This window comes from Sprattus sprattus (genome assembly GCF_963457725.1).
Source record: "Sprattus sprattus genome assembly, chromosome: 8".
Taxonomy (NCBI): domain Eukaryota; kingdom Metazoa; phylum Chordata; class Actinopteri; order Clupeiformes; family Clupeidae; genus Sprattus; species Sprattus sprattus.
In genome coordinates this window covers 9290727-9316717 of record NC_137927.1, presented here as the reverse complement: position 1 = coordinate 9316717, position 25991 = coordinate 9290727, and the positions used below count along the sequence as shown (strand labels likewise).

Genomic DNA, 25991 nt, shown 5'->3' with positions numbered 1-25991 from the left:
GCTAATAATATCCAGAAATGTGTGACTCGCCACTGAGCATACAGTAAAATAACATTAATTCCATGGTACAAAGGCTTTGCCTTTGTTTGTCAAAAGAATGCATGTTGTGCTTATATTTTCAGCATGCTTTTTTTGGTAGTCATTTCAGTAATGATACTGATGTTTCTTCCTTTAAATGAAAGGTCTGAAACATAGATGACTAACACCAGAAACTAACAAGAGGCTTCAAAAATGGCCCCACTGTGATGAGCTCTGCATCCAGTTCATTGTCTTCTGTGCTCTCTCTCCGTCTCCCCTCTCCGAAGGGTTAAAAGTTTGTTTTCTTCTCCTCTCTCTAACATGTCAGCGTGATGACATCTCGCCAGGGAAAATAGAAGTCTGTTAGGCCAAAAAGAAACAAACAGAAATTTGTATACATCTTTCCAAAACAATGTTAATTATTTATTTGTGTATAAATTATTTTTTCATGAGTGTATGAATGTTTTTGGAGAGTTACAGCTTATCCCTTTACTTACTTGAATAGAGAGAGTATTACTGGGAGTATTGTCAGGAGTATTTAATAGAATTCAGAGTTTTAGGATGGAGCAGTACACAGGGTTTGTACTATTGATTGATTCTGCTCTTAGTAAGTGAACTTTGATTAGTCATATTTACTGATTTCCAGATCATTTGTGATCTTTTTTACTCATGTTAAAAGAAGCTTGTTTTTTTTCTATTTACTTTCTTAATCAATGCAGTACATTTTTCTGATTGTGTGAAAAACAATGGTATTTCAGTGGAGTGAAATAGTCTCTTTGATAGTCTACCTTCACTGACGTATTTCTTCAGTCTGTAGTTTCAGGATGAACATTAGGCTCATATAGCCACTGCCTGTATAAGGCATATAAGGCTCCAGACTCTTTCCACAGCTGTCTGCTGTCTGAGATCTTACAGGGGTCAGCGCGGAGGTCAGGGGTGAGCACAGGTTTAGTTCATGTAAGAACGGAGTGACCAGACAATCCCATTAGAGACATTGGTGGCATAGATCTATTGTCTGTCGAAACAGTTTTCTGTAAGGGGGTTGATGCTTCTTTTTGTCGTTCCATTGACCATACTGGCATGAAGAGAAATGTCTACCATCTCTGTCACTTCTTGAGTTCAACCCTAGTTCCCTGTGTGAGGTTGGTGTTGGTGGCAGATGATTAGTTTCCTTCCATCGCTTACCTTGTGTCTCACAAAGAGCACGTGACTGTTCCCTGAGAAAGGGTCTAACACGGTCTTCAGCTGGAGTTTAGTAGATGGTACCAAGACTTTTTGTTTCTTATCGAATTGAATTAGGGTTAAACATTTAACTGAGCATATGCTTAGTTAGTTTGTGATTGGTCTGTTGTTTAGTGTGTATTGAAATACTAAACTTGAGTTAGGGTTCGGGTTTTTATTGAAATGGTTTGGGTTTAGAGTGGAACTCAATGGTGGTTTAGCATGGTACAGAGCCAGACTTAAGGGGGGGTTTGTGGCTGAGAAGGCATGTTTGCTTGGTTGCCTGAAAAGAAAATGCTGTTCTTGCTTGAACTTGCTTGTTAATGCTGCCAAATCAGATATAATGGTATATTTTATTTCTAATCCAGTAGTTTTATGTAGAACGCTGTTAAAACATGTGGCTAGCACTGCTGGAGCTAGTTAACGCCAACTCTGATCCAGCCTACAGGACAACAGGAGGCCCTCTGTGTGCCCCTGACAAATTGGACTGATGTCATAATTTGTACTTTGCTGTCTGTGTAAATATTACCATGCCATGAAAGTGCCAAAGTGACTTCATTTAAGTGTTCTAGAAAGTTCTCCTCGTGAGGACCTGGTTTTTACAATGCTGGATTTGTGTACATATATAAGATGATATATTTAATTGTTATGTAGACTTTTGTGATACACTCAGATATCAGTACTGTACATAGTGATGGCTAATAATTCTATTCTATTTAGAATGTAGTAAATAGCGAAGCTGTGGCTTTTTTTGCAGGTGAGCATTAGAGTCTATTCCACTCTAGTCTGGTAGGAGTAGAATACTAATGAGTGTGTGTGCGTGAGTGTGTGTGAGGTCCCATCCTGTGCCTGTATTGTTGATCATGTGCAATTTAAAGCGCTGCTGTGTTTGCTTAACACGCCTGCAGGAAAGCCAAGCTGCTCCTACTGGGTGGAACAGCCCTTATATGAAGCATAACGCGTGTCTGTGTTTACACACACAAACACACACCTACACACATACACACACAAACACACACACACACACACACACACAGACAGCTTGCTGTCTTACTGCTTCTACATATGTATGAAACACACACACACAATGCAGACACACATCTTTTAACACACACACACACACATAAATATGAGGCATTATGGTATTAGTCTGCTTATCCCTTCTGTTTCTTGATGAGACACAAACACATGAACACACACAGCAGATACACCATCCAAGTGGTCAAGCCCTTGTGTTTTATGTGAAGAGTTTCGCTGAGTTCCTGCTCTTGTCCTTCAGGCCTTAACACGTGTAAAGCCAAAAAAAAACAACAGTGTGTTTGTGTGTTAAGCCAGTCAAACATCTAGAGAACTCTTTATACTTCTATGCCTCTGAAGGACACATGTGCTTCAGTTCATCCCCCCCCCAAACCCCCCACACCGCCCCGGGCCACTGCCACCAATGGCTCACCTCTTCTCTGATTGGACCAGAAAGATTCCACGCTGAGGTGGAGTATGTCAAGTTTCCCAATCATTCACTTTTAACAGAGCAGGTCAAAAACAAAATTAAACTTTCGGTTGGATTTTGAAGGGAAGACACTTGAGGCGCTCATGCAAGGCAAATTCATACATTAATTCCAAGCTGTGAACTGAGTCCCCTCTTCCACTGGCTTTTCCTCTCCCAAGAGAAAGCAAATATCTGTCTGTGTTACACATGACATTGTGTACATAACGATGTATTACATGATTGTATGTGTATTGTAAAGACAATAAATGCTATTTTTGATTTTTACAGCATGGTGGTGTGGTGGTCTGTGTGACTGGCGATACAGTGAAAGGCTTAAAGCTCCCGCTCTCTCTCCGTGCTGTCGCCGGTGTAGCTCGGGACGTTTTGCTTTCACAAACTCTCTGTTTGTGTCTCGTGTTGTAGCGCCGTTGGAAGCGGGGATGGAAATGCTTTGGAGTGGTCTGGAGAACAGACTCCTGGGATTGCTGTAGTGGTACTGGGGGTTTGTGGATTCGGGGCCTAAGTTGTGGTTGCGACCCCTAAGTGACGGGGAATACTTCGCTCAGCTTTGCAATGCAGGCCAACGCATTAACAACAAGTACGATTTTGTAAACTGGACAAATGTTTTTTTCAAAAACGATTTATTTTTTTGTTTGTTTTCTTACAATAAATTCTTCTCATTAGTGAAAAGTAGAAAAGAGAGAAACAGAAATCAAGTTGAAATCAGACATAAAAGAAACATTCCAACAAAACAGTCAGACAGTCCCATTCGTACCACTGTAGTCATTACAAGACAATCACAACTGCCATAAGGCCAGTGTGTGTCTGTGTTTGTGTCTGTGTGTGTGTGTGCTGAAAAGGATATCACCCTCTCTTAAGGTCAACTAGAACTGTAGACACTCTCACAAACACACACACAGTCTCTCTCTCAGTCACTCACAAACTCTGTTAAGTGCAGTGCAATGATGTGCCACTCCCAAGCCTATGCCCACTATGGGCTTTTAAAAACTCAGCCATATCGAGGCTGTAAGTGTTTATGTGTGAAAGCCATGAAGAAAGGGAATGTGGAAAAGTGTACACGTAGTGTCCAGAAATACTGTGTGTGCTTGTTTGTATGTATGTGTGTGTGTGTGTCTGTCGGTGTGTGTGTCTGTATGTGGGTGTGTGTGTCAGTTGTCCAGAGGAGCCATCAGAAGTTGGAGTTCTGAAAAAGTGCTACCATGGCGACCCACTTGCTTGGCTTGATTCTTCACCACTTTGTGGAGGTTCAGCAGCTGCTTGTAGCAAGCCTTACACTTCTGACGCCTGTCACAGAAAACACAGAAAACACACACATTTCATACACATATTTATTTCCATAATGATCAAATAATAATAATAAGTGTTTAATGCCTTACTGACTTAATGTATTTAAATGTTTAAGACACCCATGTTGTATACTACCATCACCTGACATGTGATATGCAAATATACTGTTCCTTATATGGAAGACAATACACTTCAAACATATTTTGACACACAAACACACACACACCTTTCCTCCCGTGTGATGTCCACTCCTACAGACGGAGGTGCTGTGAGTGTGTCTGAGATCAGTGGCCAGAAGCGCTTCAGAATGAGCTTCAGAGAGACACATCCTGTCTGCACATAACTACAGAGGGAGAGAGAGAAGGAGAGATGGCAATGCTTCTACATGTGATATCCTCATGGGTTTTGTTTCTGGTCTGAAAACTCCCCCATGCATTGGATGTTATTAGTATGCTAGCTTTAAGTTATATGAGTGTGTGTGTGTGTGCGCACGCTCTCACCTCTCATACTTGCTTTGCAGCAGCACTTCAATCTGAGGCAGGATGGATGTACACAGGTCCAGTTTCCATAGCGACCTGTGGGAACAGATCAATGACAGACACAACATTGCTGTGACAGTGTGTGTGTTTGTCTGTAGGCGAGACTTTCTCTAATAAGGCAGTCTTCCATATGCTGTTTTGGAGTTTTTGCTCATTAAAAGTCAAGATGGTGCATATGGCATTGGTGGGTGTTCATTGGTGGGTGTTCATTGGTGGGTGTGGATTGGTAGGTGTGCATTGGTAGGTGTGCATTGGTGGGTGTGGATTGGTGGGTGTGCATTGTTAGGTGTGTATTGCCACTCACGGTTTGAGGTTGACTATGTTGAGAATGTCCACCACTATCGAGAGATCCTTTATGGACACAGCAGAGTCGAGGGACGTCTAGAAAATGCAAAAGTCAGTCAAAATCTTTACAAGCAATTCAAATCATTACGATCAATTACTTAATATTACGTCACAAAACAGTTGTTGAAAATGTTGTAGATGTTGTTGCTGCAGGAGAAGAGTATATGAGCATTTCAGCCAATGAAGTACAAATCTGATGAATCAGGACAGAGATTGCTGGAGGGTCACCTTGACATCTCCATTGGCCCACACAGCTCGTACAGTGTTCAGGTTCTTGCAGCGGCTGGTCAACATCACACACATGGTATCGTGGCCTTTCTTGATCTGAGCCAAAGCATCCTCGTCTGTCATTCCTCCAGGCTAAAACACACACAGATACACACAGGTCACTCACACTGTCTGTTTAAACACATCCACATGCCTGTCATTAAAGTGAAGGTACTCTCAACAGTTGGGCCGATAGACAGATTAACAGCTTAATATAAAAGGTTAAACAAACCGAGGGTCTGTCAGATAGATAAATATATTTGAGCCTTTACCAACTAGCACTTTATCAGATACAATGAATATGACAAAGCACAAATAAATAATAAATCTTAACAAAATCTGTATGTGTGTGTGTGTCTGTTTGTGTGTGTGTGTCTGTATGTGGTTGTACGCTAACCGGTAGAAAGTCTGCCACGTTAAGTCCAATTGGTTTGTTCCGTGAGGACATGATTATGGCTGGCTGCTGCTTCGTCTTCGCCGTTGTAACAGTGGGTCGGTTGGTGGAGGCAACTGATGATGTCACCACTGGAGCAGAGCGTGGGGCAGTGGCTACTATGGTTGGCTCCACCCTCAGCACAGGCGTTGAGGTTGCAACAGGCTGTAGTTTCAGGTTGAAAGGCTGCAACATCCACAAAAAAAATGATATCCCATTCAATCCACATGAACATGCAAACACAGGTGACACTACTATTTAAAAAAAAAAAAAGAGAGAGAAAAAAAACTACATTTCCCACAAACACTCACTGCTGCTCTGTCTGATGTGGGGGTCACAATGTCGATGTGATTGGGCTTCACTGGAAAACTTTCAGCTGGGCAGAAGGAAGAAAATCAGAGGTTTATTACACATGGCCTTATATGTCAGCATATACAAAGGCACACTCATGCACTCAGACAAACACACAAAAAGACAGACAGACAGACAGACAGACAGACAGACAGACAGACAGACAGACAGACAGACAGACAGACAGACAGACACAGAGACACACACACACACACACACACACACACACACTCTCTCTCCCCCTTACCATCGTCTGGTGGGGGTAGGAAAGGTTCAGTTCTTTTGGGAGGAGTCCGAGCTGAAGGAGGAAGGCAGATAGAGTGACTTGTGTTTTGTGTTAACCTCACTAATGGAATCTAAACCCTTTGGACCAGTGTCATTCACAGGTAAACTGGAAAAACTACCTCATTTCTCAATAATACACAATAGAACAATTCCAAGTAAACTATACTCAATAATCCAAAATCCATTTCCTGCAAATTTTCGAAACTAGTTTTGTCTTGTGTAAATGTATGTGTACGTGTGTGTCTAGGCAGGTGTGTCTTACAGATAGCGCTGCGTGGCGCGAAGATCTCTTTGTAGTCGTCTGGGTTAGTGATCTCAGCACTGCTCTCCTTCTCCTCTCGCTCATCCTCACTGCTGGGGCTCCGCCGCTCGCCCTCTGGACTCCGCCTGTCCGACTCTGAGTTCTGCTTCATCCTGCGCGCACACGCACACACACAGACGCACATGCACACAGACATGCACACACACACACACACACACACACACACACGCACACACACACACACAATTACAACTGTGTGATCCCATTTTCATCAAATCTGTTTATTCTCTATCCATTGTGTATTACAAGGAGAATTGTATTTGAACTCCATTTCTAACATCTTTCACTGCTCAATGAAATGAATGTGTGTGACGTGTGAAGGAGGAGTGTCTGTTTTAGGGGGGGGGCTAGGGTTAGGGTTAGGGTTAGTGTAAGGGAGAGGACAAGCAAGCACACATGCATCAGTTAAACACAGTGCTGTGGCTATACCTCTGTCCACATGCATCAGTAAAACACAGTGCTGTGGCTATACCTCTGTCCACATGCATTAGTTAAACACAGTGCTGTGGCTATACCTCTGTCTAGTGCACATATGCATTAGTAAAACACAGTGCTGTGGCTATACCTCTGTCCAGTGCACATATGCATTAGTAAAACACAGTGCTGTGGCTATACCTCTGTCCGGTGCAGGAGGTGATGGGACGCTCATAGTTGCGCCGAATCGTTGCCCCTTTGGTTGGTGGCTCTGCTAGCGGCTTGTCATCCTGGATCACCCCCTGGATCACAGAGCCAGAGCGCTTGACGCGGTTTAGATCCACCACATATGAGCTCACTGTGCAAAGGCTGCTTGACACACCAATCTGAGGGAGAGAGAATGACGGGGAAAAAGGGGTTCAAAAGGTTACTTGGGGTAAAACATTGCATCATGGGTGCCAAACAATTAACAGGTATATATATATTTCATGTAAGGAAATGTTAGGTTTGGTCACATGGTAGCCAAAGCGCTGACAGGGCTTCAGGGAGGTCACTCCCTGTGGCTAATTGGGTAAAAGAACACCTGGTCTGGCATCCTTTGTGACAAGACAATTAGGTCTCCCTCTGGATTGCTTGCCACATGTGTGTCCTGAAGAAAACCCCTGGCATTTGGACTGCCATTTTCCTATTGCAATTCCCTTTGGACTTACACGACCAACCAAAGAAGATGCTTGAGCTGCCTTCGCATCTGGAGATACAGAGCCGCCAGGCAGAGTGTGCGCCCAAGCCATCAGCCAAGCTGACACACACACACACACACACACACACACACACACACACACCTTCACCCGGTAACTACCTTGTATTCACATAACATAGGGATAGTCCAGGATGTTAGGATTAGCAGTTCTTTCCGTTATGTTTGTTTTGTTACCTCCTCCTCCTCCTTTGTATGTATGTGTGTGTGTGTGTGTGTGTGTGTATTGCCATAATATACAGAAGGGTGTGTATGCGCACGACCCACCAGTTGGTTGTTGCAGATGGCGAGGTCTGCCACCTTGCCCCAGCCCACTGGCACCACATCAAAGCAGCGGTCAGGCTCCCAGCCGTACACACGCAGCGTGTCCACAGAGCCGCTGAACAGGCAGCCCCCATCAGGGCTGAATGCTACACACCTGAGTACACGCACACACAGATGACACACACACACAGAAGACAGCATAGGAGTCAGAGGTCAAAATGCTGCTTACAGCAGATATCCAGCCACTCACTGCGCTCACGGACAGAGTGCAGGTCTCTCTCACACACACACACACACACACACACACACACACACACACACACACACAACTAACCTGACAGCTCCAGTTTCTCCCTCTGATGAGCCGATCATCTTGAACCTTTCCAGATCCCACAGTTTAATGGTCCTGAACACAACACAACACAAACAGGTGTTATTAGCATATCCAAGCTAATCTAGATCCTCAGTGAAGAACAGGAGAATACGAACGACGGATTAACATACCTGTCTGCACTACCTGAGGCTAGTAGATACTCATTAGGGTGAAACTGAACAATGTTGACTGCTGCCGTGTGTGAGGTGAACTCTGTGATCATTTTACCTGCTGTCAGGTCCCACAGCTGAAACACACACACACAAACACTCACACCATTAAACATGCACTAAAATATCTCCCCTTTAATGTATAAACACGATCAAGACACACAAATAAGTAAACAAAAAACTATCTACACACGAAAAACATACACACACACGCTCTCTTGCCTTTATGGTACTATCGTCACTGGCAGATGCGAGCCACTTCCCATCAGGGCTGAAGGCAAGACAACGAACAGCCTGAGTGTGACCCTTCACATGTAGAGACACACACAGAGTGAGAGAGAGAAAGAGAGAAAAAGGGAGAGAGAGAGAGATTAAGAATTATTTAGGTAGAGTCACGTGGATACGCCGAGCAAGATGGCAGCACAGTAGACGAGCTCCGCTCACCCACCAATAATTACAATATAATACTGAATGAAAATCAACAACTTTTAACAAATTCATAATCCTTGACCCTCACAACTTGCACCTGAGTAAACCGAAGCTCTTTTTTGGACCCAAATGACGACCACGTCAAAGTATTTTAAAGACACCAGAATGTCTACCAGAAAAAATCCTCCGTCAACTGAAGAAAAGTCAACTTCAAAGCCGCCGACGCCGACTCAGCCAGTAAAGCAATTAGAAAATACTGTAAGCCTGGAGAATATGTTTCCTGAAATCTCCAAGATGAGTACCACTCTGCAGGCAGTTGCAGCAGACATACTAACTATTAAAGAATTATTTAGGTATAACTTAAAGTGTAAGTGCACAACTGTAAACTACATGATATGACTCCCAATTTTTTGGGTTGAACATGGCTCAACACACCATCTAATGTTTGAAGGCATCCCATACCTTTTATTTGCTGTGAGTAAACGAGTTAGGATCAGAGCTGGGTGTGCACTAACACTTAAACAAAAAGTCACACTCCCAATTCATCTGCAAATCTTGCATACTCATGCATTCATTGGCACTGACACACACTCACACAAACAGACAATAGACCACACTAATCCAAGGATCAGTCATGCTCTCAGACACAACATGGTATAAGCACTGATTAGCATGGCTGGTAATCTTACACCCACGCACACACAAACACATGCCAACATGGCTCCTTTAAGGTGCACTTCTTTTTCCACAGACAACCTGCTGTGCATTGAAACCTCCAGGTGACCCACGCTGGCATATGCCATCTGCTGGAATACTGGCCTGACCAACCCCAGTTTTCATCCAGGCCAGAGTAAGTATAGAGAGATTCAGTGTGAAGGTTACAGAGAGACTTTGTCCATATTGGTGATCACAAGAAGGCATGTCAACTGATCTGTCCGTTTCAATCCACTCTACTGGTGACTGATGACATGTGTAATCATCTACAGAGGTCAAACTGCAAGTCACATTGCTCTCACCCACAGAAACAAATCAAATGGTGTCTAAATTGCCTTATAAAACTGCCACCATCACATACTTGGACCTTTGGTAAAATGATTTCCCTGAAGCAAACAAAGACAATCTTATTACTAACACACAGAGTCGTGGTAGACTTACCTTATATCTGAACACACAACCTTTTCTCCTCACATCCCATAGCTAAAGGGGACAGAAGCAGAGATCAAACATATAAAACAGAAATCAAACATATAAAACAGAGATCAAACATATAAACCAGTGATCAAACATATAAACCAGTGAACAAATGCAAAGTATCCAGTCTGCAAACACATACACACTGATGTCCACACTGATGTCCATTCTTAAGCGCCTGCATGACTAACACATCTAAAGTAAGACAAACCTTAATGTTAGTGTCAACAGACCCAGAGGCCAGGTACTCTCCAAACGGGTGGAAGTCCAGACTGCAGATGTTAGCCTTGTGTCCCATCAGAGTGCGCAAGACTGGACACACAGAAAGACAAACAACAGTCAACAAATGTTGTCATGACCAAACAACATACACAGGATGCAGAGATGAAGAGGCAGGTGTGCGTGCAGGTGAGCTGGGCTGAGGGGTGGTAGACCAGAGAGGCTACAGGGAAAGAGAGTTATATGAAAGGAATTTTACATTACATCTCTTCAGTGTTTCTTTTATCTTTTATATCAGTATGTATGCTCTCTCAACCCTGGTTCTTCTACTTGCCAAGTCCTAGACCACATGTGGTAGACATGACAAGATGCAGACAATGGATATGAGGGTCAGCACAATGGAGGTTTTCAGGGCGGAGCTGCCTGTACAGGGTAAGGAGTGAGGAGAGACCTGGGGGACAGGGCAGGGAGGTAGAGACTCACTTTTTGCTGCTTCCAGGTCCCACACACGCAGAGATCCAGACTGGGACCCCGCCACCACTTGCTCCTCAGAGCTGCTGAACTGGATGCACTCCACTGAGTTGGTGTGGCCTGTCAAACTCTGACACAAGCAAAACACGCACGCACACGCACACACACGCACGCACGCACACACACACACGCGCACACACACACACTTCAATATCTCTAATGCACTACGGTCTTTCTGGCTGGCAGGTTGCAACTACTCTGGCTCCATGTGGTGTAAATGCCACGATGCATCCCAGCTTCTTCTTGTGGTATAGCATTTCTTAATAATTTTACAATATTTTTACCATGATGCAGTTGGGTTTGTTGACAGCCCAGATGTTGACTCTGCAGTCCTCTCCTCCTGTGGCAAGCAGGCGTCCCGAGGTCTTCCCCAGTGCCAGGGATGACACATCACTACTGTGGGCTACCATCTCCTCTGTCAGGGGCAACCATAACACAACTGTCATACAACCACTTTACACCCTGTGCAATGCCTGTTGTCCCAAGCAGCTAGTTTGTTTATATGAACTCTGAATGGCTTCATTCAGTCAGAAGCCACAGAAAAACAATGTTATGAGGTCATCTAAGATCTTTAACTAATACATAACTGAAAAGTGGATGCAAGACACTATGAACTGCATAAGGAGCCAGTGTCAACTATTTCACTGTGAAGATTGTGTGTTACTTGTGCTGTAATGTGACAGTGTGACAGTGGTGGTGATGGTGAAGTATGTACATAAACTGTCTATAAGCTTCAGGATGGAGAGAACGTAAAGGCTCTGCAGTCATCGTCTCTGTTGTGACTGCTATATTTGTGTATGTTCAGGAACTCACGGAGTCTCCAGGAGGTCTTGGTAGTGTTGGCCGCAGCCATGATGATGTGCGGGACCAATCACACTCAGGGCCTGTGGTTTCCGTTTCTGTTTCCAAGAGTAACTTCAGTTCATCTCCCTCCTCACAGCCTGTGGCAAAAATAAGAGTTAACTCTGATGACAAAAACTGAGATTAGCTGAAGACCCATGCACTTTGCTACTGCAAGTTTGAGGGGGGAACCCTTATCCTCCACTCCAATCCATGACATGGAGATGCGACATAAAACAGCATTAAAATACTGTGCATACATGTGTCTGTGTTTGAAATGTGCTTTGTTGAAGATATAGATAAAACAAATTTCTGTTCAAATCTACGAAGTCAAATCCACGACGTGAAACAAGACTTTATTTTGCTTCAGGCTAACACATTTTTATAGTAACAAGATTTTTATAATTGTCTGAAAATTACTGTTATATTGTTATAATAACAACACCTTTGATATGTTCCATGAGAGTGTTGGAGTGGAAAGCCGAAACAAGACAATTTGCAGAACATACAGTAACGTTAGGTCAACAATTCACTCTAAACACATGCTGGTTTGGCTTAAGGCAAGCTTGTTCTCATTAGGTTGCTAGCTTTGTCTAAGTCTTGGCATACCTACTAGCTAAAGTTAAATAGGTTACTGCTAAGCCTGGCAACTTTTTTTTTCAAAAACAGCATAGTTGGCTAGCGAGCTGATAATTGTGTGCGAATGCTATGCATACCAACTAGTTACACGACACAAGATGTGTTAAAACAGTAACGTTAGCTAGCTGGCTAGGATATATTTGCAAAAGTGAGGACCAAATATGATAGACTAACTTGCGATATAAACCCATGTTAATAATAAAATGTTAATGGAAACATACCAACAACATCATTAACATCAGCTAGCGAACTATTTATTAGTATACAATTTAAAAAAAGTCCAGAGTTCATTAACCTAGCCTGGCCATATAGCGGCAGCGTTACCTTTACTTGTTAATCCCGTCCAGTCAATAATTCTCAGCTTTCTACAGCTACTTTAGCCCTTTTAAATAAACACTTTTCAGTACGGGTGTCACAGGGCAATGGAGTAGAGAATGTTGCTGGTCGCTCCGTTTGTAATGATGTGAGTTTATTCTTAATCACTGAGTCTTGCTGTGCTTGTTGTTATGTCCACAACGAATGTGCTAGCTGTCTATGCTCCAGAAGACACACCTATGAGTAAGAACGGGGTTTATGATTGGATGCTAACCAAAAAGCAACTTAGCAACAGCACAACACATATAGGGGTGTGTTCTCTTAAGTCAAAGGCAAAGGTATTTTTGCTTGGGAAGGATCCTTTGGAGTGAAATGACCCGGAAGTATCTTAGAAGCAGCCATAATAAGAGCAGCTGTGCTGTTAGAATTCTTTAAATGCTAAGGAACGGTGCTGTAGGTAAGGGATCCGTATTTCAGCTGGGATCAGTATTAAAACCGGAAGTGAGTACTTAATTCAGTTAAATGTATGCATTTTTAGATAGAAGATAGAAAAGCCTTTATTGTCATTGTATTTACATACAACGAAATTTGGAAACGCAATTAGCTTTACAAATATTGACTAACAAACAAAAAAACGAATACAAAAACATTAAAACAAAACACCAAATAGGAGAGCAAGAAGCCGCTGCATCCCTACGCGCCGCCATCACCATGACAACTGCTGCAATTTGCAATTTGCTGCGGGTTGTGGTGTACTGAATAGCACTGATAAGAAGACTTTATAATTATTTACATTGTAAAACTTATTTTGATAGTCTGCATCTTGTTTTTGCACTCAGAGCACCCGCTTAACTCAAGGTCTAGCTACTAGCTTGTTAGCTATCCAGTTGCTCGCCAACTGACTAGTTCGTTACTTGCTGTTACAACAGGCTTTTCTTCTAGATTCAAATGTGCTGACATTCGAATATTTCACACAACGGGTGTGATCACTTGTAGGGATTATATACTGACTTCCTGTTTTAATACGGATCCCAGTGGAAATACGGATCCCTTACCTAAAATGTAACTTACCTAAAATCTCTAAACTGTCTTAACACTACTATTATGGTCACTATATTATATTATTACTATTATGGCAATAACTAGACGTAACGCAAAGCGTTACAAAATATGACCGCCGAACTGTTCAGTAGGTTTTGGCACGGAATGAGTCATGGTTGTCAGTGTGTTTGTGTGTTTTTATGTAAATTGGTTTGTGTTTCATTTTTATGTACTAAAGATATTATTTGTGATAGATTTTGATGATTTGGTTATGTAATGTTTTGTGTACTACTTTTTGTGGATTGTTTTGGTATATTTTTCTTTTGCAATGTAGTTTGTTAAAACAGGTCACAATAAGTTGTTAAGAAAAGTTGAATTGACCCAAAGACCACACCAAACACCACGTTATAAGTGACTGGAGTTGTGAACAGTGCATAGTTTGAGGGTCTGCCACGCCCACACCCTTCAAACTCCAAAACTACCATCAGACGGCACCTTCATCACCACAAGTTGTTTACGAGGGTTGCCAGAAAAAAGCCTCTGCTGTTAATCAACAACAAACTAAAGCACTGACAATTTGCCAAATGCTACTTCGACTTTCTTTAGACAGAAAGATAGCCATACAGAAATGCACCTCCCATACCCACTGTGAAGTACGGTGGTGAATCTTTGATGTTGTCGGACTGTTTTTCTTCCAAAGGCCCTGGACATCTTGTTAGGATACATAGTATCATGGACTCCATCAAATACCATCAGATATTTAATGAAAACCTAACATCCTCTGCCAGGAAGCTTAAAATGGGCCGTGGTTGGACATTCCAGCAGTACATTGATCTGAAGCACACCTTAAAATCTATACAAAAGTGGTTCACAGACCGCAAAATAAAGGTTTTGCCATTGCCATCACAGTCCCCCGACCTAAACCCCATTGAAAATCTGTGGGATGAGCTGCAGAGCAAGCAGGGGTGTCGACCTCGGAATCTGAAGGATCTCCAGAGATACTGTATGGTAGGAATGGTCTCAGATCAGGTGCCATGTATTCACCAATCTCATCACGCATTATAGGAGAAGTCTCAGAGCTGTTATCTTGGAAAAGGGATTCTGCACAAAATATTATATGAAGGGGTGCCAATAATTGTGGCACACATATTTTTGAGACAAACATTTGTTTCATGATAAGAATTTATTGTTTCTTTCAATTATGTTACTTCAATTAAAGGTTAGATTTTTGTGAATACTTTACAAGAAAGATCATGAAGATAAACAATTAAGACATTTTTTGCATCTCGTTTTGCTAATTTTTTACTAAAGGGTGCCAATAATTCTGGAGGGCACTGCCATTTGTTTTATGGTAATCGTAGGTCAACATCGCTATAAAAGCTATAGAAATAATATAAAAAGATAAGAAGATACATTTTCCCTGGGCCCTCTGGCAGAAATAAGATGTGGAGCGCAGAGAAAATGTCCGAAATTTTACAGATTTGACTATCAAAGATAATACATTTAGCGATTTCAATGTAGAGTAAATAATCTTCATTCTCCCCACATAAATATCGTGCGTCAAATTCTGTTTTATGACCTCGAAAATGATTCCACAATGACTTCCACAATGAATGAAGCTGATAGTGTGACGTGGTCAGAGAAAAAAAGATTGGGTTATTCTAGGGTTACACCGTTCTTGCCGGGCTCCATTCATGTAGCTAACTCCATCGAACACCGTCGAAGTTCCTTCGCACCTCTGAAACAGCTGGCGGGGTTCAGAAGAATCCGACTGCGCTGTGCTGGTCACAAGATTCAGAGGCAGTTTCAGATTTGACCGTGAGACAGCACGAAGAGGCAAGGTAGGATACGAATGATTTTATCAGCAACTGCAAACACCACGTTGTATTATTACAAACAACAAAAATTGTGCACGCTTCCTTGCGTTGGATACGTGAACGTAAAATATGCTAGCTAGCTAGCGGTAGCTAGGTTACATTAGCGACCATCCTTGTGAATGCAAACGTAGTTGCAGTAATGTCAGCTTGCGAGACAGGTCTGTCATATTAACCAGCGTGCCCGGCCGTAGGTAAACGAACGGATCACATCTTTTTAGTTAACCAGGTAGGTTTCAGTTTTCCAACAGACTGTGAAGGACTTAAAATGACTTAAAACATATCGGGCTGTTAGCAAGCTCGTTAATGCATCGTATCAGTTACGCACATATGATACATAGCCCAAGGTTAAAGTTGTTTACTGTTAACAAAAAGTTACTGCCCCCTTGCTGTCTGATATCATGTTGATGTTAGCCAGACAATCTGACCCGCTTGTTGGAAATTGCTAGTGAGAATTAGCAAGCTTCTGCAAACTCTGTTGAACTTGACCAACTTTGCAAAAATCTGTTAACGTAAATTTGCCATCGTGTTTTTATCAGATAACTAATAAGCTAGCCAGTGAATGGGGGCTTGAGCCAAACGAGTGACTGAGTGGAGAGGTCAGCTAGACAACTTGCTAACTTTATAACGTTATTCGGGGAATTTTCCACGTAGGCAGCTCCTTTGGTTGTGACCCTGAAATGATGCCTAAAACGTCAACACGGTGACTAGCTAGCTGTGCTAACTATGGTACCTAGCGGTGAGTTGCATATCCATTCATTTTCAACGAAAAAATCCTCAGCGAGCTCTTAATATTTGGGCATTCACATAATAATATAATCTGAATACAAACAGCGGCAGCACGGTACGCGGATATCTGTGCTGACCCAAGAGTCCTCATACGCACCAGCAATAACATTCTGTTGCGGTCAGGCAGTTGCGGATATGCACGGCATGTTTACAGTGACAATAGTCAGCTCACAGCTTTGGACTTGAGATGTTTGGATTTCATCTGGGACATACTGCACCAATTTAAGAAATGTCACCCTGATCACATAAATTTAGTAAAATAATTTATACTGCCCAGATGCAGTAAATGGATATTAAACGGAAATATCAACAGTTGCAAACATTAGCGATATTGTATTGTTTTTATTGTATTTACTTGTATTGCCCAGCGAGTCCGTTGATTTTAGAATAAACGTTGGTTTTGTGTGCACACAGTAATGGTGAGCGATATCTGAGGCTAAGAAGCATGTGCTTATGTTATCTGGTCCAGCGGACATGATGCTGTAACCTCTCCCCTGCTTATTCTGAGCCGCCACTCAAAGTCAGATCACTGCAACCGAAGAGGGAGGGGTTACAATTAATCAATACTTCGATTTTTACCACAGTGCTGTAGAGTTGTGTCGTTTTATGGGAGCTTTTTAGGATATTTTCTAATTACAACAAGGGTGACAATCATCATAGCATAATGTAGAGATCAATAATCACCATCCCTGTTGGTGTGTTTTGCCTTGGGAAATGCATGACAGCTCTCTAGTCCACATGACCTCTTGGCAGAAAGGGCGTGCTTAAGGACTAAGTGGGAATGTCATAGAGTCCAAGCTAGGCCTAAACAATAACAGGAGGATGAGAAGAAGTCTCTCACTGCTCAATTTTTAGAAACCCTTTTCCAATTTTGAACCACTGAGGTCTACCTTCCTTACCATGCCATTGAGCATGTGTGCTGAAGGTAGATGTACAGAGAAAAGGAGAGTCATATGGATAGGCAGGACACGCTGCTTGCTGAAAAGTCAAATAGGCCTAGCAGATGCATGGATGTCCCTGGGATAGTCTGATCTCGCAAACACGCTGTTTAAATTGCTTCAATTTTATGGTGTTAGCAAGATAAGATTACCTTAGAAGGCGGTGTGACTGATCCAGTCAAAACACTTTGGGTAAGCCTTATATTTGTTTCTCCACATTCAGATTAGATATGATTAGTGAAGTCTGAAGCCTGCAGGCTTTACATAAACATGGCCTGCATATAATGTAACAGTGACCATGTGGCACACAATGTGTAAGATACGTGTATGTGCTAAAAGGATCCTACTATGTTTGTGAGCGTGTGTTTCAGCGTAAGTAGTGCATGTGTTTATCTGCAGATGTACATTTCAAAGAGCGTAAATTGTCAGATACAGTAACTTTCTAACACTAAGCTTGTGTGTGTGTGTGTGTGTTTGTGAATGTGTGTGTGTGTGTGTGTGTGTGTGTGTGTGTGTGTGCGTACGTTTTTAAGAAGCAGCAGTGGTGCATCTTTGCGTGTCTGTGCAAGTGTGTGACACAGAACAGGCAGGATGGCAGAAGCACATCAGGCTGTGGCCTTCCAGTTCACTGTCTCACCAGAGGGCATCGACCTCCAGCTGAGCCACGAGGCCCTCAGGCAGATCTACCTCTCTGGCGTGTACTCCTGGAAGAAGAGGTTCGTTCGCTTCAAGGTGAGGATCTGTCACAGTGATTCAGCAGTACAACAGCCTCTCTAGAGCAATGCCGACTTATGATAGGGCTGCAACTAACTACTACTGTATTTTGATTATTGATTATTATTTAGATTTTTTTTTAATTATTCTGACAATTAGTTTTTTGATGAATCAATTAGTTGTTTCCAAATAAAAAGCCTCAGTAATTTATATATTTCATGATTCAGCGGATGTTAGCCTGTTTGGCTAAGTGCAGCTTTTAATTTGGTTTAGTAACTGAAGTTAGCTAAGTGTCCTTCCGCAGACCCAATGTTTCCTTTTCAAATACCTCTGTAGCTGATGTGTGCCCGTGCTGATCAATACCTCTATAGCGGATGTGATCCCGTGCTGATCAACTCATCATTGCAATGCAGCTGCGAGCCTCTTAGCAAAGGCCAGGGATAGGTGAAATGCTCCTAAATTCAGTCTTACTGATGTTACCCCCGTAATTTTGGGGGGTTTGTCTGTCATTACAGCCCAGTGACGTACTCAAGCTACTCCTAGAAAGAACCTTTGTTTCAGTCTTTCAAGCTAGTTAATGTATGCAACAACGTGCTTCATGACGTTACAAACATATCGGACTATTAAATAAGCAACTATTTATATACTCAATTTAAGTTGAATAAGTCGTTTAGGTGTTGCAGCCCTAATTTAAGCACTTCCTTAAAAGCCCTCGCTCCCACCTCTTCCTAGTCTTTTGTCATCTCTCCTATCATTTCCTCTTTTCAAATCTCTTTTATTCTGCTGTGCTCTGTTTTTCTCAGCCTCTTTGTTGTCTGCATTGCCCCTCATTGTCCCCTCCTCTCCTCAGAATGGGGTCCTGACAGGTGTGTACCCAGGGAGCCCCACTGGCTTAATGCTCGTGCTGGCAGGGCACATAGGCAGAGCCAAGTATTTCCAAGCAGATCCTTCACTGGGCCTTTTCCGTCTCCTGGATAACCACCTCCCTGTCAGGTAACACCTGTGTGTGCGTGTGCGTGTGCGTGTGCGTGTGCGTGTGCGCGTGCACGTGTGAACATAATAATTGTTATTCTATAGCAAATACTTTCAGTTGGCTTTATAATGGAGAGTTGTAGAGCTTCACTCTCTGTGAGGGAGTTTGTGTGTGAACTTGTGTGTGTTGTGTATTTCTTTGAGTTTGTGTATGCAGCAGAAAATTCTTCCCTCTAGCCATCGGTTGGCAACGGTCAGTTGTTGGGTGCAGGTGAAACTAGTCATCCTTATTGTGTGTGTGTGTGTGTGTGTGTGTGTGTGTGTGTGTGTGTGTGTGTGTGAGCAGCAGGTACATGTCCCCTGAGACCCAGCAGATAGTGGGGGGTGTGTTGGTGGGCACAGGCCTGTGGGTGGGGATCTTCTTCGTCATGAGGACAGGGCTGAAGGCGCTGCTCTCCTGGCACGGCTGGATGCATGTGGCACGGGGCACCGTACCTTTCAAAGTCCGCCTCTGGATGGTAAGTCTGTGTGTGTGTCTGTGCGTCTGTGTGCGTGTGTGTGTGCGCGTGTGCATGTGCACATGTGCGTTCAAGGACAACTCTCTTGTCAGATAACCCAAGCATGTCGCAGGACACAGGCTCACAAGGCTAACAGTGATGCAGGTTGGTTAGCAGAAATTACTTTTACCTGGTCCTGGCAGTGATGTTCTCTGACTCAGTGATTTAGCCATTCTGTCCTGTTGATATAAAAGTGGGTTTGTTTCCTGATGGATCTAGAAGAGTGTTTTAAAATTACTCATTGTGTATTGCTTTGTTTGTGAACACTAAACCTTGATCACATTGATTTGGTCAGGTTTGACTAATGTGTGTGTGGTTGATCTTTGTACACAGGTTATGGTGAAGCTCTTCTCTGGTCGACGCAACCCCATGCTCTACGACTTCCAGACGTCTCTGCCGCGGTTGCCCTTGCCTTCTGTGAAGGACACCATGAGAAGGGTAAGTGCTAAGCCATGTTTGTCAAACCAATATTTTACAATCAGAAGTAAATCCCTCCACTGCCCATCGGGCATCGGACATCTTTACGTATGCGTTCACGATTCTCAAAAGGTGTTGTATTATGTGAGTCATATCTTGCAAAGGTTTACTCTTCTCTCTCTCTCTCTCTCTCACACACACACACACGCACACACACACACACACACACACACACTCTCTCGCTGCTGCAGTATCTGGAGTCTGTGAGGCCCCTGTTGTCTGATGATGAGTATTTGCGGATGGAGGGATTGTCCAAAGACTTTGAGAAGAATCTTGGGCCACGTCTGCAGTGGTACCTGCGCCTCAAGGCCTGGTGGTCCACTAACTATGTAAGGAACCCTTTTCATCTTGTATGTATGTATGTATGTATGTATGTATGTATGTATGTATGTATGTATGTATGTATGTATGTATGTATGTGTGTGTGTATGTGTGTCTGTATATACAATGTGTGTGTCTGATTTTATATACTATTATACAGGTGAGTGATTGGTGGGAGGAGTACATCTACCTCAGAGGCCGGGGCCCCATCATGGTAAACAGCAACTACTATGCAATGGTAAGAGACTCATGTGGTCCAATTACACCCCTGTTTTTATAGATTAAATCCAGTTGTCCATTTGATCATTTAGCAAGGGAAATTAATACCATGCAAGGTTGGATAATTATTATTATTATTAATTTGTTTTAAACGCCTCTGGATCAGAAATCAACTATGTCCACAGTCATCAGTAGCGGTTGCGTAGCTATACTTCAAGACTGTTGCCTTTTAAAACTTTCCAGAGTTCTCTCTCTTGTCCTGTCTTTTACCTCCGTCACTTAGTCTCTTTTGATGCTTTTCTATCCTCCAGGACTTCCTGTATGTGTTCCCTACTCACCGGCAGGCTGCGAGGGCGGGAAATGCCATCCATCTCATCATGCTGTACCGCAGGCAACTGGACCGCGCTCAGATCAAACCGGTTTGTTCAGCTAGCCCAACATTAGTGTGTGTGCACATGCCAATGTAAAGCCATTAAAGGGCCCACATCTAAAGGTGCTAAAGTGGAGCTGAGCAAACTTATATATTCCTAATGTCCTCTGGCATTGCAAACTTGTATCCAAATATTCCTACTGCCCTCATTTTCTTGCACTCGTTCCTGAACTTGTTCACTTTACTAACCATACTAATTTGGATTTTGACAAATTCTGATTGTGTTCTTTCCCAAAGAGCTAGTTTACCTCACTGTGCAGAGAGACCTTCCACCGTACCATATGTCGACTGAGTGTTTAACCACCCCAGTTACAGAATATTAACCTAACCTGTGTCTCTTGTTGCACGCTGTCCTGGCATTGTGTTGTGCGGCCTCTCTGTTCTCAGCTCTATGCGCTGAGGAACCTGGTTCCGCTCTGCTCTGCCCAGTTTGAGCGCTTGTTTAACACCACACGCATTCCTGACAAGGAAAGGGGTAAGAGGTCGTCGCCATAGCAACCCCGTAGGTCACCCCACCACCACCTGTCATGCCACCTCCCTACCTCGCAGTTCCTGTGTCATCAACAGAACTCAGTCCTCAGTTCATTGGTAGAGTCTGTTCTAACACACAAAGTTCCATTGCGTAGAGACCTTTTCTCTGGTAGAGACCAACCCTGTTTGGTGTGCTGTTGAGTCTCGTGTCTGGTGATGACACAAGATCAAATGGTACCACCATTGCTATTTTTATTTTTGTTTTGAATTGTTTTTCTTCTCTTAGTGGTCAGTCAGTGGACTCCTCTCCTCTCATCCCCATTACATCCAGGCTTGGTTTTCACTCTTTCACTCTCAGTTGTCCTTATTTCCTTTTATTGTTTTTTTTTTTGTTTCTTTTGCTTTACAGCTAATGCTTCAAAACACCATTCCCATGTGTTCATCCCAGTATGAGCGAATGTTCAACACCAGTCGTGTACCAGCAAGCGCAGACGGAGGTAGAGTCAAACTTTGTGCACACACACACAAACAAACACACACAAGCACCCTCTCTGCCCTCAGCTGACCTTGTTTACACAAACACACAGGCATCTGACCTAGTACTGGATGACCCCCATTCAAACTTTCCCTTCCATTGAAACTCCACCAGGGTGCTCATAGACCCAATGAATGTGGCCCTTCAGTCCTGTTATAGAAGCTGTGTGAAAATATAAAACATACAAAAATATAGAATACAAAACAGATAAAGAAGCTCTCCATTACATCCTCACCTCAGTGTATTATTGTTTATTTGTACTAAATATATCACCAGAACATCCTGATTCTGAAGTGAGCTACACAGACTGTAGTTTATGCCAGAGTGGAGATGTTTCATCAGCATCTTTTCAGAATCAGAATCAGCTTTTATTTATTTTATTTATTTATTTTGAATGCTGATGTGCATATATGTCTATTTGACTGCATGCCTTCATCTACGTAATGCTGTGCCTGTGTACTTCCCTCATTGGCTTTTCATTTTGCAAGATGATGATGCCTTTGCTCAAACTGATTCCCTTTTGTTTGTCCTACTCTCCTCCTGGCCTTTCCAGCGATGTCCATGGGCTACCCGGAGCATGTGGTGTTGCTTTGGCAGTAATGGCTGCGCCGCTAGTAGAAGCTTTTGTTGTAGTAGCTGCGATAATGGCATAGGTGTTTATTACAGTAGAGTAACATTATAGTGTGAATTACATACAAAAGCAATAATTAAACAACAGTAGTTCCTCTATAGATCTGTCCACAGATGTGACTACTATTCTTCCGGAAGCCTTTTGTTAAAGCCAGTTGCATCAGCCTATATCAGGATCCATATGACACTTGACTATCCCTGTTTCAGTGTAATGAATGGACCTCATATTTCAAGGTCAAATCAATCAAGGTTAGACCTGTCATGTCAGGGGCATATCCTGTACAAACATTAAGGGCTGACAGGGTTGAGACAAAGTCTGCTGTGAAAACTGTAAGCAATGTCTTGTGCTTGAGTTGCTTTAGTAGTTGTAGCTCTAGTATTGGCGGCACAGTTTTGTTGTTAAAGTAGACGCTTTTGTGATGGTAGCAACAGTAGTTGTAGAAGTAGTGTGAGCTCTACCTATGTTCATCTCTTTGCATATATGCTGTTTTCTGATGCTGATTGTGTATATCTCAGATATGCTGCAGCACCACACGAACAGCAAGCATATCGTGGTGTACCACAAGGGGCGCTATTTCAAAGTGTGGATGTTCTATGATGGCCGTTTGCTGATGCCCAGAGAGATTGAGCAGCAGATGGAGGTCATCCTGGCCGACGACTCTCCTCCCCAGGAGGGAGAGGAGGAGCTGGCCGCTCTCACTGCTGGAGACAGGTGAGTCCTATCTCTCAGGTAACTTTACAGACAGGCGAGTCTTATCTCTCAGGTAACTTTACAGACAGGCAGGTCTTATCTCTCAGGTAACTTTACAGACAGGCAGGTCTTATCTCTCAGGTAACTTTACAGACAAGTGAGTCTTATCTCTCAGGTAACTTTACAGACAGGCAGGTCTTATCTCTCAGGTAACTTTACAGACAAGTGAGTCTTATCTCTCAGGTAACTTTACAGAAAGGCGAGTCTTATCTCTCAGGTAACTTTACAGACAGGTGAGTCTGGTTGGTCACTATCTACAGGGATGTGACGATGCAACTAGAATAGATAGGAAAGGTGAGTGTGGTGTTGTAAGTGTTAAAGTGATGTGTGTGTGTGTGTGTGTGTGTTTGTGTGTGTGTGTTTGAATGTGCACATGTTTATTAGGGTTCCATGGGCCTGTGCACGTGATGCCTACTTCAGACATGGACGCAACCGTCAGGCATTAGACGCTGTGGAAAAGGCTGCTTTCTTTGTCACCCTTGACGACACGGAGCAGCGTTATGATGCGGAGAAGCCACTGGAGTCATTGGGCAACTACGCCAAGTCCCTTCTTCATGGGAAGTGCCACGACAGGTGAGGCCCTGTTACGATATCACCACACACTCACCTCACAGCTAACTAGGTCCTGCACACAGGACTATGACATGGCGTAACGTGTGTGTGTCTGTGTGTGTGCTGCAGGTGGTTTGATAAGACCTTCAACCTGATCGTCTTCAAGAATGGAACTATGGGACTGAACGCAGAGCACAGCTGGGCAGACGCTCCCATCATAGGACACCTGTGGGAGGTACACAAACACACAAGTGATTTCATGGTTGTATGTGTGTGTGTGTGTGTGTGTGTGTGTGTGTTTGTGTGTGAGTGTGTGTGTGTGTGTGTGATTTCATTGTGATGTGTATGCAGCATTATGCATGTGTCTGTGTTTCTTTAGAGCACCCCCACTAGCTCTGCAGTGGCAGTCCAGAGATTGTGCTGCTGGCAGGGTTAATGGTTAGTTGGTCACACCTACCGCAGTGTAGTCAGTGACTGTCGGAGCTCAAAGAGGTCAACACACAGTTTACAAAGGGACTTATACTTTGTATTCACCTGAATGTAATTCATGCCAAACTTCATTGAAACGGTTAAGTGTATGGAACTCTTTTACTGTAAAGAACACCCTTACCCTTACACTTACGTTACCAATGCCTTCCTCCCTGGCTTTCTGTCGCATTTCTTTGTTCACACACATGTGTTTACACACACACTTGTTACTTTGTCTTGTCCGGCCGTTACGTTTCATACATTGCTAATTGGTGACCAAGCTTGTATTATTAATAAGCTATGTATCATTATTATGTTTCTTCTTCTGGCATGGGAGTCTATGGCAGCCCCTAGAACCACATGGTCGAAAGTTGTGAAATTTGGCACAGTCGTTGGGACCAGTCCCCTCATCAATTTAGCCAAGTTTCATGTATCCCACTCCAACCCTCTAGCGCCACCAATGGGTCGAAGTTGAAGATGTGTTTACACATGTTACTTTTGAACAATATGCTGTATTTTCCAAAATCAGGTATCAGTGGATTCCCTGAATCAAGACGATGACATCATAAACAGTAATATAGTTTCTTCGCCATTTTAAATGTTAAGGAAAAGCGTTTTTTTCACAACTTCTCCTACAATTCTTGTTGAATCTTCTTCAGAATACCCACACATCATCTTCTGACCAAGCCTCACAAAAGTTATCCCCTGGCGTTTTGATTTTCGCAACCATTTGTTAGTTACAGTCAATCAAATTGATGTGGCCGAATTGATGTGGCTGCCATTTTGAATGAATGAATATAGCGTTTTTGGTGGATATCAATTATTCACCTAATTTGGCTCAGATTATCTTCAGACCACAATCACCTCGACTTGTCAAAATAGGACTGAATTACAGCTGTTTAAACTGTTTAAACTTGGTCCAAATTTGACAATCATTGCCACAGGAAAAAACGCTTCTATTTTGACACAGTAACTGAACTCTGTGACTTCCATCACCAACAATAGCTCACTAGGTAAGTGAGGTGGTGATTGGTGTCCTGTCGTGTCGCAGATTCGAATCCAGCCTCTTCTGAGTTTATCAAAAGCCTCTTCTAAGCGTATCGAAGGCGGCTTCTGGGTCATCTGACCAGCTTGGCCACCACATCGCTGCTTGCATCTATATTTCTGTGTGTCTTTGTGTGTGCGTGTGCGTGTGTGTGTGTCCTTAACCTGTTTGTGTTAAACCAATGTGCTTGTGTGTTCCAGCATGTGTTATCCAATGACCCCATAAAACTGGGCTACACAGAAGAAGGACACTGCAATGGCAGCCCCCACGCCAACATGCCTGGCCCTATGCGTCTGCAGTGGAGCATACCAACTGAGGTCAGGCACATACTAGCACTCACAGCTCCCCCCCCCCCCCTCCTTTCTCTCTCTCTCTCTCATTCTCTCTCAATCATTTAGTCACATACCACACTCACTCAGTCTCTCTCTCACTCACATACACAAACACACACATACACACACACACACACTCACACTCACAGTCTCTCTCT

General features: G+C 43.1%; 2 protein-coding genes across 3 annotated transcripts in view; one reads left to right on the top strand and one right to left on the bottom strand.

Annotated features, from left to right (window-relative positions):
• Nucleotides 1-3440: 3440 nt before the first annotated feature.
• On the bottom strand, nucleotides 3441-12879 carry katnb1 (katanin p80 (WD repeat containing) subunit B 1). The gene is made up of 20 exons (XM_080843631.1): nucleotides 12727-12879; nucleotides 11737-11864; nucleotides 11208-11338; nucleotides 10876-10993; nucleotides 10385-10485; nucleotides 10138-10179; nucleotides 8776-8859; nucleotides 8515-8630; nucleotides 8345-8416; nucleotides 8014-8164; nucleotides 7191-7375; nucleotides 6516-6667; nucleotides 6216-6266; nucleotides 5929-5993; nucleotides 5582-5803; nucleotides 5146-5277; nucleotides 4877-4953; nucleotides 4534-4608; nucleotides 4260-4376; nucleotides 3441-4030 (listed from the first exon to the last, which is right to left on the bottom strand). Exons 2-20 carry the CDS (start codon nucleotides 11774-11776, stop codon nucleotides 3895-3897), a joined length of 2067 nt encoding a protein of 688 aa, XP_080699757.1. The 5' UTR covers nucleotides 11777-11864; nucleotides 12727-12879; the 3' UTR covers nucleotides 3441-3894.
• A 2564-nt stretch (nucleotides 12880-15443) lies between these two features.
• LOC308369602 (carnitine O-palmitoyltransferase 1, liver isoform-like) overlaps nucleotides 15444-25991 on the top strand; it is a 14393-nt gene continuing 3845 nt past the window's right edge. Inside the window, exons 1-13 of one of the 2 annotated variants that reach the window (XM_080844097.1) lie at nucleotides 15444-15599; nucleotides 17893-18091; nucleotides 18924-19066; nucleotides 19392-19563; nucleotides 19936-20040; nucleotides 20271-20408; nucleotides 20561-20638; nucleotides 20931-21038; nucleotides 21930-22017; nucleotides 23202-23397; nucleotides 23821-24009; nucleotides 24118-24223; nucleotides 25702-25818. In XM_080844097.1, coding sequence (XP_080700223.1) covers nucleotides 17951-18091; nucleotides 18924-19066; nucleotides 19392-19563; nucleotides 19936-20040; nucleotides 20271-20408; nucleotides 20561-20638; nucleotides 20931-21038; nucleotides 21930-22017; nucleotides 23202-23397; nucleotides 23821-24009; nucleotides 24118-24223; nucleotides 25702-25818 — 1581 coding nt within the window. In that variant the 5' untranslated portion in view covers nucleotides 15444-15599; nucleotides 17893-17950. Of the gene's footprint in view, nucleotides 15600-15735; nucleotides 15862-17892; nucleotides 18092-18923; nucleotides 19067-19391; nucleotides 19564-19935; nucleotides 20041-20270; nucleotides 20409-20560; nucleotides 20639-20930; nucleotides 21039-21929; nucleotides 22018-23201; nucleotides 23398-23820; nucleotides 24010-24117; nucleotides 24224-25701; nucleotides 25819-25991 lie in introns of those variants that run through there. The other variant, XM_080844098.1, reaches the window with a different exon arrangement.

Bases quoted from the DNA above. Each gene is read 5' to 3' on its own strand.
- katnb1 (XM_080843631.1), bottom strand. From the start codon at position 11,776: ATGGCTGCGGCCAACACTACCAAGACCTCCTGGAGACTCC. The intron at 4,609-4,876 runs GTGAGTGGCAAT...CTGTTCCCACAG, and splicing joins AACATAGTCAACCTCAAACC to GTCGCTATGGAAACTGGACC. The intron at 4,377-4,533 runs GTGAGAGCGTGC...CTCCCTCTGTAG, and splicing joins CTGCAAAGCAAGTATGAGAG to TTATGTGCAGACAGGATGTG.